General features: G+C 42.2%; 2 protein-coding genes across 2 annotated transcripts in view; one reads left to right on the top strand and one right to left on the bottom strand.

Moving 5' to 3' along the window:
• Positions 1–971: 971 nt before the first annotated feature.
• On the bottom strand, positions 972–10,754 carry LOC123511786 (core histone macro-H2A.1-like). The gene is made up of 9 exons (XM_045267782.1): positions 9,921–10,754; positions 8,404–8,510; positions 8,079–8,240; positions 7,806–7,941; positions 7,344–7,444; positions 6,597–6,777; positions 6,096–6,270; positions 5,813–5,977; positions 972–5,447 (listed from the first exon to the last, which is right to left on the bottom strand). Exons 1-8 carry the CDS (start codon positions 10,099–10,101, stop codon positions 5,815–5,817), a joined length of 1,206 nt encoding a protein of 401 aa, XP_045123717.1. The 5' UTR covers positions 10,102–10,754; the 3' UTR covers positions 972–5,447; positions 5,813–5,814.
• Positions 10,755–12,610: 1,856 nt separating this feature from the next.
• Positions 12,611–13,953, top strand: part of LOC123512066 (transmembrane protein 45B-like) — a 33,303-nt gene continuing 31,960 nt past the window's right edge. The window contains exon 1 of the mRNA XM_045268246.1: positions 12,611–12,823. The gene's annotated coding sequence lies outside the window, so the exon portion shown is untranslated. The remainder of the gene's footprint in view (positions 12,824–13,953) is intronic.

The raw sequence follows: 13,953 nt of genomic DNA, 5'->3' as shown, positions 1-13,953 counted from the left end.
TGCCCTTTATTAAACCTCGCACTGCTCCTTATTTACACACTTCCCACTTACATCATGCACTTTAAACTGTTGCTTGATATCTTATCGTGTATTTCTAAAAGTATCGCAGCGTAAATTGGTATGATAAAGCGGATGAATGCAGATAAAAGAGAAGCTTACCATGGTGCCGCTGTGACCGCCACTCCGTGTTGTGGAAGGAAGAATCTCGCTGAATCTCGTGATGAGCGAGACTCCGGTGACTACGGCGCTAAATTTAAAAAAATGCCTAAAGAAGATTATTATTTATTATAAACGTACTAAATTACTACTATCAGGAATATTTTAACGTGGTATTAGCTTGATTGATTATAACTTAAACTCTTCAGTACCATGACTAGTTTTCATATTTATTCTGCTTACTATATGGTTTCATTCAACTTCAGAAACTTAGGTGGGGGATTAAAATATTAAAGTCTCTAGTTATTGACAGTCGCGTCCTCCCCGCTCCTATGTTGTATTTCTTTATTAATTCAACAATAAATGTATCAATCAATCTAGTTATTGATATTCTGACTTCCACAGACTTGTTCTAATGTAAATAAAATCGTCTTATCACACCTAAAACTCATGGTAAAAAATGCGTCCCAGTACTGAAAGGGTTAAAATAGAAACATTTTGCATTTCATTGAATACTATACGTACTATACATACGCCATCATCCAGAGAGAGAGAGAGAGAGAGAGAGAGAGAGAGTTTACACATTTTCCAGCTTTGTAATAGTAGGAAAGAAGATATATCTACTGAGAGAGAGAGAGAGAGAGAGAGAGAGAGAGAGAGAGAATTTACGTTTTCTTCTATTTTTGTAATAGTAAGGGAGATATCTATTGAGAGAGAGAGAGAGAGAGAGAGAGAGAGAGAGGCATTTTTTCCCATCTGGCACACTCCAGCACTGAGTAACACAAGGGTACATACTTTAGAAACATCATCGTAAATTGGTTCAAACTGTTTATTAATTTATATTATTTTCATATATTTTCTACAGGAATATTCTATAAAACACCTATAGAAAACTTTTGTCAAAACCTCCAGCAGGCAATGGTGGGGTGGGGGCAACAGGGGCAGGCCACCGTTAGGGCTGGCCAGTTCCCCAAGTGTGTGTGCCAAGATTCCCCTGGCACACCTGCAGCACTGGCCCCACACCTGCTGAGTTTCCCAGGTGGCACTGGCAGTCAGTCACCTTGGGCAATAAAAAGTATTCAGCCAAAGACTTGCAGGTCTGTCCATCAGTGTATTGTGGTCAGGTGAATCACTGCTTACTCTTAACAATAACACAGGAAACTGACAAATCATAACATACTGAATGAGATGAGGAGAGATGATACAAATAATTCAGGCATGCAAAAGATAGTACACTTCATGAATTAGTCCAAAATACAATAACAAAACGTTCAGGTGTCTCCACTGAACTTAGCTGTTTGTCGTGAACCAGCGCTACAGTCTGTTCACGGCTCCTCCTCAAAGAACCCACGCCACTTCCTCTTCACGCACACACACACCCACACACACACGCACCAGTTCCTAGCCACTTCCTCTCCACACACATCAGTCCCTCCTTCATGTGCTCTCTTTACCAAACTGCTGATCACATACAGAAGAAGAGAGAGGCTTACTACTACTTAAACTGAATAAAGAGGCAGAGAGGCAACAGCAACACACCAAACAAAACCTTTACTCTGTGTTACATCTCGGCCATTCCTTGATGACGCTAAGACACAAAGATCTATGTTCCTGAATACTCTGATCTCTGATAAAACCATTTTCGAGGACCACAGAGATGTTCCTTCAAGTTCTCAAGGGTGTTTTTCCCCACAGAAGATAAAGAATTCTTGTTAAACTATCACTAGAATTGTAAAATAACACTCTTGAAAACCCAACAAATGACACTACAGCCAGCTGAAAATAGTTAAGATATAGTCAACACATCTGAGAACAAGAAGCTAAGAGTATGAGTTGCTGGTGGTGTGTGTTGCCTCACCACCCATCACAGGCCACCTTCAGGACAATTTGGTGGCCATCTTAAAGAAAACACCAGACTAGTCACACAAACACCCAAATTGTCACTTTTTCAACTCAATTTACACAACCTGTACTTAAATACATAGGTAGAGTTGTGGTCTGTCAATTAACCTGTCATGTTCAATTCTACTGCTTTTTCATGTTCTCCCTGTTGAAAAGAGGAGTACCATGTTTAACCCCTTCAATACTGAGATGCACTTTTATTATTATTTTTGGGTATGATTAGACTATTTTATTTTGCATTGGGAATGGTCTATGGAGGTCAAAAGATTAATGGCCAGAGTCTTTACTATTCTCATCCCCCACACAAGTTTTTGAAGTTGTATGTATAAAATTGCTAAATATTAAGCAGAATGTATATGAAAAAGTGGCACGGTACTGAAGGGGTTAATAAGAAGACTGCCAGCAGATTAGAGGAGTTAACGCTGGGAAAACACACAAAACAGCAGGAGTGACAAAAAATGACAAGAATTCTAAACCACAGCTTTACAAACTCAATTCAAGTACGCATGTTGAAGTATAGAGTATACAAAGAGTGTAAGTGTGCTGGTGAGTGTGAGTGTACCAATCTGGCCAACACAACACCTGGTGACTCAAGGCAATCACCAGCACAGGTACAGATGGTGACCAGCTGTTCCTCTGCCTCACCCAACACCCTTCCCACAATGCCCTTCAGTTTAACCTATTAATATATGTACTTTATATATGTATTTGCGCTTTATACATATTAACAAATTTTATAATATAGACATAATGATAACTTCTGCTTGTGTACGTATGTTATTAATCTGAATACTACAAACAGTGCAGTCACCACCACCAGAAAGGAAGAAGTTATTGTTCCTCTCCACACACATATACATCTTTCTGTCCTTCTCTCCTCCCTGTGCAATGCTCCTACCACTTAACTCATCCTGGAGGGAGAGAGAGAGAGAGAGAGAGAGAGAGAGAGAGAGAGAGAGAGAGAGAGAGAGAGAGAGAGAGAGAGAGAGAGAGAGAGAGAGAGAGAGAGAGAGAGAGAGAGATTTCCAAACTCTTGTACTTATTTTTCTGGTATTGACTAAAAGAGGTGAAGAGGTTTTGCTTTATGTTGTGCCTCCAGTCAGAACAGTTTGGGTGGACCTGCTTCTGTCTGTGTCTCTGTGTCTCTCCAGGGCCTTAAGCCAGCATGAGGTGGTCCAGTAGTCTTCGTCTCACCTCAGCTTCTCCCTGAGGTGCAGCACAATTCCTCTAGGTACGGATATGGAAGATGTTCAACTTCTCCCAGACTCTTGTTTTGGAAGTTCCTCCTACACATCCTAGGCTGGTCAAATTCTTTTCATTACATCATGTCATGTTCCTACCACTCAGGAGGTTCTCATTGCATATAATTCATTGTCATGAGTTATCTAGTTATGTTACATTGTGATTCATCTGTCATGAGAGTTATCACATGATTCATTGACATGGTGCATGTTATGTTATTTACACTCTGCAGCCTCACTGAAAGGTGAGTGAACCTTTCTGGCCACCTGCAAGGAACAGCATGGACAGAAGCTTTCCTCTATTCTCTTTAATTATCAACTTGGTAGATTTTGTACCAGAAATACCTCAAAGAATAAAGAAAAAAAAACAAACAAATAAGGCTTGCTCCCTATAACAACTCAAAACTTGCTTCAATCTCCCCTCTCCATAAACATCATCTTCATATAATGCTCTGCGTTGTAACACCAATATTCCAGTGTAATATTTGGACACACTTGAGCAAAACTTAAGTACAAATAATCTGTAACATAAATCTCTTCACCATCATAACACTTCTCCACCAACATTAAAAAAAAAGTTATGTAATTTATATATAATTGATTACATAGATTATTCTATAATCACAATAATTTTTAAATATAATTCTTTAAGACTTAACAAACACTGACTTTCGGCCAACAGCAAAATGATAAATAAAGACATTATACAACAATCAACATATATAAACAACATACGTATTACATTGGCCAATCGCAAAACAAGGATCAAGTGGGCAGTACTGTGTGCTCCCCTCACTAGCATTAAATTATCACAAAATTATTCCACTCTTTCTGACACATTAAATGTGAATATTCCTACACTAACTTCAAACTCTTGACCAGCACAGAGCAAAGACTTTGAGTCTCTGCTACTTGGAAGTATTCATTTACACACACACACGCACACACACACACACACACACACACACACACACAAAGTCCTTAATACATGCTTCATCACTTCACATCATGATCTTTGCTATAGATCACTGCAAACTTGAAGACATAAGCAGTCATGGGAACAATTGTTAAAACCATTAGAGAAAGAAATTGTTCCAAGACCATGCTATGAAGACAAAAATAATGCCCTTCTGATATGCAATGCAAATGTGAAAATGAATGTTGTGTTTGACTGCCTCTCCATTACAATCGAAATGCTGGTTTCGTATGAACTGTCTCACTGTCATCCAGTAACTAGTGGAATATTAGTTCAGGGTTTTCTCAATGTTCTATGGTACAGGTATAAAAAGTTCACAGCCCTCCACCAGCACTCTGGCGCTCACACAGCCGTCCCACACCAGTCTGACGGCCTGCAGGTGTTCAGCACAACACAGCCTGTGAAGTCCAACTGTATCCAGATCATCTGGTGTGTGGACATCTCCTGCAACTTCTATCTGCCCCTTAAGCCCATGTAAGATGATGCCAAAGAAATATTCTAGAGGAAAACTTATGCTTAATTTTGGAATCTGAGTATTTCCAGGCATGTATTTCTTTTTTGAAGATATATGCAGTAAGCAGGGAAGGAGCTCAGACAGTCCCATAACAGTTCCGACAGATAACCAGTTTCCTACTCTGAATCCAAAATTGTCTTTGCAATTATGACCGGAAAGGTAATTCAAGAGCCTCCACTTCATCTGATCATCAGATTGCAGTTAATCTATTTTCTAGCAAAGATGCCAAGATGCCTTGTCCTGTTTGCTTGTTGGCAGGTGTCTCAATCAGTGTTTCTGCTGAGCTTGAGAAGTGTCTGGAGGGCAGTGCTCACTAGCTTAACAAACCACAAACAAGAGTGAAAATATTACACTGCTAATACACAAACACAGTCCAAGCAGTGATCACAAGTATCTGAGACCCAGATGTGCCCACACAAGCAGCTGCAGCTTATGGTACGGTATGGTGCAGGTGCAGAAGAGCTCATCACATCCAGCAGACACTGTTCATATACATATGCTAAAGCCATTCACAACAGTCTCATACTCAGCAGTTCAAACACAAGGGAGTTGTCTTGTACTATAACCTCTGAGGATTTCAGAAACCCTATGGTAACCTCCTATTGCCTGGGCTCCCCGGGGTGTGGGGCCTGGGCAGGGGCTACACACCCCTACACACCTGGAAAGAAAGACCACCATCACCAACACATCTCTTCCTACAAACAGAGTTAAATAGATGTACATGTATTCAATGTCATCTAATGAATGATGATTCTTTGTTTCATTCATGATAAATTTACATCAGTTGAATTTCTAATGATATTCTACTATGCTTGAAACTATGAATATTATGAAAAGTGTGAAAACAATATGAGAAGGAAGGACACATAGGAGCAACTTTGGTGACTCAGGTGACAATAAACCATTGAACACCAGAATGTCTCACTTCCTATCTTTGTTATTTCACAATGGGCAGGACAAACCTTGTGTTGTTCAATTCCACTCATCACAACCTTTCAGACAACTTTTCCAAGAAACACATACTTTTAGGAGTCCAACTTGGCCAGCTCTGCCGTGTATGCTCCTATGCTCTCCATGTCATACAACACAAAGTAGATCTGCTTCAGGGACGAGGACATCACATTGACAAAGTAGTTACAGATGGATTTGATGATTGTTTGTGCTGCCTGCTGCTTGGGGAAGCCAGCCCTGTGGAGGTACAGATTAGTGTTTGAACAATGTAACCTTGCATCCTCACCTACGGTCTTCATAAAAAAAAAAAAAAAAAAAAAAAAAAAGGCCTTGATCTTCCTTCCCAGTGACTTACTTTCCACTGCCAATGGAGGGCAGTGCCAGGGACTTGAAGTTCCGTGTGTCGGCCACCACCAGGCAGTTTCGGACGCAACGCTCCAGCTTGTCGAAGGCATCCACGTCTCCATTGGTTGGGCCGTTGACGTGGATCACCCACCGTGCCGGCAGGTTGCACCCGTTGCAGATGGCAGCTGTTGGGGTGCAATGGTTATGCTTTGGGTGGTGTTGAGGCTGCCTATCAAGAGCTCCTTGCTCATCTTCACAGTATGATGTCAAAGGCTTTGTAAACACTAGATATAATATCACATGATTCCCCAGATCCCATATATAATTACCTTCAAGAGACAATTTGATTCTTTACAGTGATATGAATGTAAATACACATATTCAATCATAACAACTAACAACATCAAGGAAAATCTGAATCTTATGTTATTAACACATCTCCATCTCTCTCTCTCTCTCTCTCTCTCTCTCTCTCTCTCTCTCTCACTGAGAGACAGACACACTCACTCACCATCACAAGAGGGCAGAGCACCTTTGCAGTTTGCCAGTTCTCGCACCTCATCCAAGAGAGCCTTGCCTCCTTTTTTACTGAGGGCCAAACCAACCTCACCCAGGAAGTCGAGGTTAGCGTTGGTGGGATGGACGACAGCGTCCGCCACTACTGTTGATATGTCTGACTGTACCACTGTCAACTTCAAAGGAAAGGGAACTTCAAACACAAACTTGTCAAAGGAGGAATTGCAATATTTTGTGGCTCATAAGACACTGCAAAAGTTAAAATGCACACAAAGTAAGAAAACTACTAGGTAAAAATTGAATAACTGATTTTAAGATCACAAAGAAGTTAATTTAGGATTCTATGATTTACGGCAAAACTCATGACAATCAATGTTGGCATAGCGATCTCTGTAATGGTGACAGTGGTGGTAAAAGTGTGTAAAGGATATACAGCACTGATGTCAGTCATACTAGCTGTGCTTGTGATTGTAGGAAGCTTTATGGATGCGAGTGTCTTACTTGCCACAAAACATGGTAAGCACTGCCACAAAAAAATAAATTAATTAATAAAGAAACAAATAAGAAATTACACTCAACTCTGAGTTTGGCAGAATTATAAAAATAAATAACTAAATAAAGATTTGTAGATAAAAAACAAATTTCATGCGGTGTCAAATTGGTAAAGTTAATAATTTGGTACTAACTTTACAATAAGATGATATAATGAGAAATTGAAGCAAGATCTAATTCAATGTCCCACCTTCTGTCCCAGGAAGAGTTTTTTTTCTGAAAGGACTGTGAAGGTGCTTGAGGATGCGATGTCTTTACCCTTTGCTCTGAGTTTGACTGGTGTTGATGAACCTGTGCGGGGGGGAAGGAAGGAAGACACAGCTCAGCACCGCACACATGTAAACATGACTGAGGAAACTGATATACAGGAAATACAGAGTAAAAATAAACACTGATAAGCATTATCTTCACTCCTAGAGAAGTTAAAATACTGAAATAATCAGCTCCATCATCCATTCTCCCACTAAATATAACAAGGATGAATAGCAATAGTGATGGTTACAGGTAGCAAACACGTATAGCATCAATACTTACTATAAGGAGATTATTTTTATTCTTACATTACCGACTACTATGATCTCATTAATATCACATATTGATCTACTTAGTAATGTTCGTTTGTTGTAACAAGACATCACTCATTTGTGCTGACCTGAGGTGACACTGGCAGGGGAGCCGGGAGTCTTGGCTGGCGGGGTGGAAGCAGCAGTGGTAGCAGCAGCTGTGGAGGTTGGAGTGTTGGCTGCTGAGCCTCCCATCATAATGGCATTGGTCTTTGCAGTGGTGACCTGGGGAATAATTACCCGATTGCAATTTACAATATCCAAGTGAGGGTTGTGTTGCTGTGTTCATGCATCTTCACCTTGCAGTGGATCTTGTGGTCACTATTCACTCCTGCTGCTGTGTACCAGAAGCTGTCACTCACCTTCTTGTATGCCGGAGGCTTAGTGGCGATGGGCTTCTTGTATGGAACAGTGACTGGTGTGTTGGCTCCTGTGATGAACTTGCCTCCCTTCTTCTTTGCCAACAGCTCTGGATGGATCTTGGGCAACACACCACCTGACGCAATGGTCACGTGACGCAGCAGCTTCCGGCCAAGACATGTGCATTACCCATCAGCACAGCATGTCATGCTTATTATAGACTAATTTAAATGACTAGATTTCATTTGTGGGAAACCAGGAGTAAATAGCATAATTTTAATATCTATAGCATATTGATGCTGAATATTTCACATGAATCTGTGTTACCTGATGCAACTCTTCATCATTGGCAATGGCCAGCAGGATGTGTCTAGGAGTGATGCGTGACTTTTTGTTGTCCCGTGCTGCATTACCGGCCAGCTCCAGCACCTCCGCTGAAGGCAAACAACACAACTTTATTTCCATTTGGACTTCTGGAGGTAGACACAGAGAAGCTTGCAACCTTTACAAAGCATAGCAGCAAGCAAATACTGCCAGGCATTTTTTTTTTTTTTTAATGTTATGGCCTATAGCGCCTGTAGGCATACTCGAAAAGTATATGTGGGAAGCGCTGTTCAGCTTCCGCCCATTAGTGGCACAGGCAATTTCATTCATAGTGGTACCCATATTAGGGCCCATATCATCACCCAAGCGCATCTTTGATGTAACCACCTAGAGCCTGGGTATCATGATGACATGTAGGTAATTTCAAACCACTTGACAAATGGCATACATTCAAAGTGGTATGTGGTAGAATTTGAACCTAAGCATGAACGTCTGCCCAATCTTACGCTCATCATTTTATCCACCCCACCACCGCCATCCTGTGTTCCAAGTCTGTGGACTGTGAACAGGCAGGTGTCACTACCATGTAAGAATAACCCTGACAATAGTGGTTCTTCATAGACTTGCTAAATTATATGCATATGGTGATGAAAACTCACTGTACAACAAGTGTGTGTACTGTAAATAGAGTGGTACCTTGGCTTGAGTTTGATTTGTTCTGTGACAGAACTTGAGAATAAATTTGTCCATATATCAAATAAATTTGATATATTGAAATGAAGTGAAATGCCACTAATCTATTCCAGTTCCTGAATATATATATATATATATATATATATATATATATATATATATATATATATATATATATATATATATATATATGATTATCTTAGGTTTTAATATAAGGATGATTTGGCTGGCACTGATGATTGTACTTGCTCTGGCTGGGATATCAGCCACATACTCAAGTCTAAGCAAAGATAACAGGGTACACTTCTACAGACAAACAGACAGACACTTGCACATAACAGCAGCAAGAGAATACATTAGAAGCCTCTATTGGTAAAATTTACCACATTAAACTAACTAAATAGTTAACTGATCAACTGAGTGCCTGAGTGAAATGTGGCAACATCCTACACAACAGAAGAAACAATTATTGCATCATGAATCTGACACTAACTGACTGACTATAATATGTCTAAAACCAGGTGACATCCTACATGGAATGAGCATCTGATATTACATTATGGATGTAACTGCCTCACTGACTGGCTAAATGACAACCTGACTGACTAGTTGAAGGGAGAAACGTCAGATGCTGGGCTAGGTGGAACACAACAGATATTGCACCATGAGTCTGCCTGACCACACAGCGAGCTAAATGGTGCCTGACACACCGACTGAGACGAGAGTGCCAAATGACAGGTGGAGCATCACAGTGGTGCTTCACGCCCCCACAGCAGGTGTCACCCATGGCCCGCACACCCACGCCTCGGTAACAGCCCGGCACGCACCTGTGAGGTACTCGATGACAGCGGCGGCGTACACAGGTGCCCCGACGCCTATCCTGAGCCTGCGGGTGCCCGGGCCTGCCTTCATGTAGCGGTGCAGGCGGCCTACCGGGAACAGCACATTGGCTCGCTGGGACTTACTAACATTCTTTTGCCGCTTCTTGGCTATGCCTCGGGCCGACATTATTTCCACGTCCCGCGGTAAAGTGGCTAAAATTCTACAGAATGAAATCAATATTAGCCACCACTGTGAAGAGCCTCGGATCCTCGCATACACGTAGGTAGAACACAAGGATAAATTCAGGCCTTTGCTGCCTCGATCCCTCGTACTAGGCTCACACTCAGCCAGCGAGTGTCGGATACAGAGTCGGAACCTCCCTGCGCCGCCCGGAGACGCTGTGCCGCGGTGGGTTGTGGCGGCGATAATGGAGCAGACGCCTTCCTCCCTCACTAGATGTGGTGCAAGCGGGGCATTTAAACTGTAGGCTTGTATACAACGTCACCAGGGCACCGCGATGCCCTCTTTACTCTCACAGGCCAGATGGCACACTGCAAAGGTGTTGTCGGGCAAAATGTTGGTTATATAATGCAGAGGGAGGTATGGAAAGGATGTGAGCGGTGGAACGGGATGACACATGCAGTGGCAGCCACTTGCAGGTCTCGACAGGAACAGCTAGCGGTGGATACGGGGAGCAATAATACTGCTTGGGATAGTGTGTGTGTGTGTGTGTGTGTGTCAAGTCTCTATAGGAGTGAACCTAGCTTGTGATGTCTATTTTTCGTCTTGTAATTCTACATAGTTCAAAATTACACCACACTATGAAATCCGAGCTCCTTACGTGATGTCACTGCCAAGGAAACTGCAAGCTCTTACGCCACATCTCTCATATGCGCTCTCTTTGCTCTCCCCCTCCCCCTCCCCCACCCCGTCAGACCACATGCACGAAACGCCCCTCTCAGATAACATGATAGCCTGACTACCATCGGACGCTCTCTTTAATGTTTTAGCCTTTTTCCACACCCGGTCTCTGGTCCATGAGTCAGAGTTGGCAGCACAATGATGTTCTTTGAGGAAAAGTAAAGCAAAATATCAGAGAGAGAGAGAGAGAGAGAGAGAGAGAGAGAGAGAGAGAGAGAGAGAGAGAGAGAGAGAGAGAGAGAGCATTCTTTTAACTACATAGCGTTCTTTAGACGTTTCATCATGACCCAATTTAATTTTACATACTACCTTTATGGCTGTTTACGGCTATTCTGTTGTATTTCTATACTACGATATGAAAACCAGTTGACACACCCGCACACACACACAAACACACACACACACAGGGAAGATGTGTAAGAGATATTAAAAAGCATAGTTTCCCGCAAAGATGTATTGAGACGTCGAACAGTTTGAATGAAGAAGTAGTGTCTGCAACGAGTGTGCATACTTTTAAAGTAAGATTGGATAAGTGTAGATATGGAGACGGGGCCACACGAGCATAAAGCCCAGGCCCCGTAAAACTACAACTAGGTAAATACACACACACACACACACACAAACACACGTATTGTTATTTTGCCTGTTACATATATTGCTACACAACTTGACCCATAATAGACTAGGATCTGATCGCAAGCTTTCGTTCACTGGGTTTTCTTTGCATTGTTGATAGTGTGTGTGTGTGTGTGTGTGTGTGTGTGTGTGTGTTTCACTGTTTGATCTGCTGCAGTCTCTGACGAGACAGCCAGACGTTACCTTACGGAACGAGCTCAGAGCTCATTATTTCCGATCTTCGGATAAGCCTGAGACCAGGCACACACCACACACCGGGACAACAAGGTCACAACTCCTCGATTTACATCCCGTACCTACTCACTGCTAGGTGAACAGGGGCTACACGTGAAAGGAGACACACCCAAATATCTCCACCCGGCCGGGGAATCGAACCCCGGTCCTCTGGCTTGTGAAGCCAGCGCTCTAACCACTGAGCTACCGGGCGTGTGTATTTCTATACTCCGATATGAAAACCAGTTGACACACCCGCGCAGCACACACACACACACACACACACACACACACACACACACACACACACACACACACACACACACACTATCAACAATGCAAAGAAAACCCAGTGAACGAAAGCTTGCGATCAGATCCTAGTCTATTATGGGTCAAGTTGTGTAGCAATATATGTAACAGGCAAAATAATACGGAGAGCCACGCCACGCATCGGTATGGTATGGGTGCGGGTGTCAGCGCTGGGGCAGGGCAGGGGTACGTACACTGGTCTGTCGCTGTACCCTTCAGGGAGGTCACTGTGGATGATTCAGATGGATCTTCACATAGCGAGCGGTCTGTCCTGCTCCTGTCTTTCCCTGAAAGATGCTAGTACAATAACCTAACCGAACAACATGAAATAAAAGATACCGGAATCGCTGAAGTGGCTTGGAAATATACTCTGAATGTTGATAGAAAAAATAGAAACCAGTTAATCACATCTCGCAGACCAAATAATTTTCCAATACAAACCTTGCAACTATATAATACAATACAATAACGTGACATAAACAGAAGATGATAAGGGAGAGGGGATGAGTGGGGAAAGATGAGCGAGACTGTGTGGTGGAGGCGGGCAGAGGGAGGTAGAGCGGTAGTGGAGTTATTGGTTGGTCCCTCTCTGCTCTCTCAGTGTGTGAAGCAGCTCCGTGGTGGGTGGTTGCAGCCCCTCCCTCAGCGTCGCTCTCAACTTTCCTTAAGGATTAGCGGAGTGACGTTGACGGTGACGTAATTGTGGGGCGGAAACGTTACCACAAAAGTACCTGACGCGAAAACAACAGCACACCACATTACCGCTACGCTCTGCTTCTGCCTTCCATAGCCTTTTACGAGGGCTCACCTGTATGTAAACGTTCAACAGGTGTGTACAATTCTCTCTCTCTCTCTCTCTCTCTCTCTCTCTCTCTCTCTTTCTTTGGGTTCTATTCACAACTCGATGCACCAACAAGACTGCAAAGGTATATGAAGAAATTTAAAGGAAAGAAAGAAAGAAAGAATGATAAACAAAATCCCGTCCTTATTAAGTGTGCACTATAAATCTTTCTTTGCATTTACCAAACCTCACTAATAATGTCACTATGTATTTATCAATGTATTAATTCGCGCACTCTTAAAACACAAATTTATCTTTTTATATAATTATCTTGAGAGAGAGAGAGAGAGAGAGAGAGAGAGAGAGAGAGAGAGAGAGAGAGAGAGAGAGAGAGAGAGAGAGAGAATGATGATGATAATAATAATAAAAAAAAAAAAACCTGTACATTTGATGACTGTTTAATGAGTGTTTTAAAGTCAGTTAGTGAGAAGAGTATGTGATGGGTAAAGGTAGGCGCGCGCGGGTGTGTCTAGCATTCATCCTGTGTGAGTGACGGGTCGATAGAAACGTAAAGAAGGAAGAGTAAGAACGATAAACTGCGGCGCCTCAAATGTCACAAAGGGAGGCGTGGCGTTTCTTGTGGCAGGCTGAAGGAGAGCCAGGGAATGGGGTTCTGAAGCGCTCTGCTCACCATAGCCCTCGTGCCTTATGACCGTTGATGTCTGGCGTCTCTCTTCTCCATTAATCTCTTCAGTACCACGATGCATTTCAATATTTCTTCTGCTTGCTATTTGGTGATTTTATACAGCTTCAGAAACTTATGTGTGGATTAAAATAGTAAAGACTCTGGCCATAATTCTTTTTGATGACTCTTCCTAATGTAAATAAAATCGTCTAATCACACCTCATACTCAAGGTAAAAACGCGTTTCAGTACTTGAAGGGATTAACTTAACCACAGCCTTCATAGACCACAAGCCACAGGTTCTCGGGCTCACATGAGTGTAATTTCCATTAATGATGTAGAATATTTGATAAATTATCGCCTGAATAATAGAAAAAAAAAAAAAAAAACACACAGAACAATACCATTAATTTTTAGTACAAAAATCCTACTCATTTAAGAGAAAGTTTTAAAGGAGGTTCCATTCTTTTGGCTAACTCCCTCGGACCCACTCG

The sequence above is a fragment of the Portunus trituberculatus genome, chromosome 32 (assembly GCF_017591435.1).
Source record: "Portunus trituberculatus isolate SZX2019 chromosome 32, ASM1759143v1, whole genome shotgun sequence".
Lineage (NCBI taxonomy): Eukaryota > Metazoa > Arthropoda > Malacostraca > Decapoda > Portunidae > Portunus > Portunus trituberculatus.
This window is presented reverse-complemented; position numbering and strand designations above follow the sequence as displayed.